General features: G+C 50.5%; 1 protein-coding gene across 1 annotated transcript; it reads right to left on the reverse strand.

The window, feature by feature from the left end:
- GL218_09636 (uncharacterized protein) lies at positions 1-269 on the reverse strand (the record flags this gene model as incomplete). The annotated part of the gene is made up of 2 exons (XM_033586465.1): positions 1-123; positions 213-269. Coding segments are annotated over 2 exons (180 nt in total), but the record flags the coding sequence as incomplete, so codon positions are not given.
- Positions 270-319: the final 50 nt, after the last annotated feature.

Below are 319 nucleotides of genomic sequence, written 5' to 3' on the forward strand. Positions count from 1 at the left end.
CTGGTTGTTGACCAGAGTGAAAGATTCCGACTGGTCTTTGAATTTGAATCGCAGGTTGCCTGTTCCCAGACAAGATATTTTGAGACGTTTGCAGCGTGAGCATGATGGCATTGCCTTGTCGCACTGTAGCCGAGGTGGAATCTTCTGGTCAGTAATACAGTTCGGTCTATTCTCCAAGTGAGGAAATATTCCAATTTTAGGCGTCAACTTGCCTTTTTCTTTTGCTTGAGACAGGCATTGCAGCCCTGATATGACGGCACGCCGGGCATCCTCCCCGGGTCAGAATTGCGCGGCGATCCGTCGAGCGGGGGTTTTGGAC

The sequence above is a fragment of the Daldinia childiae genome, assembly GCF_008694065.1.
Source record: "Daldinia childiae strain JS-1345 chromosome Unknown Scaffold86, whole genome shotgun sequence".
NCBI classification, from domain to species: Eukaryota; Fungi; Ascomycota; class Sordariomycetes; order Xylariales; family Hypoxylaceae; genus Daldinia; species Daldinia childiae.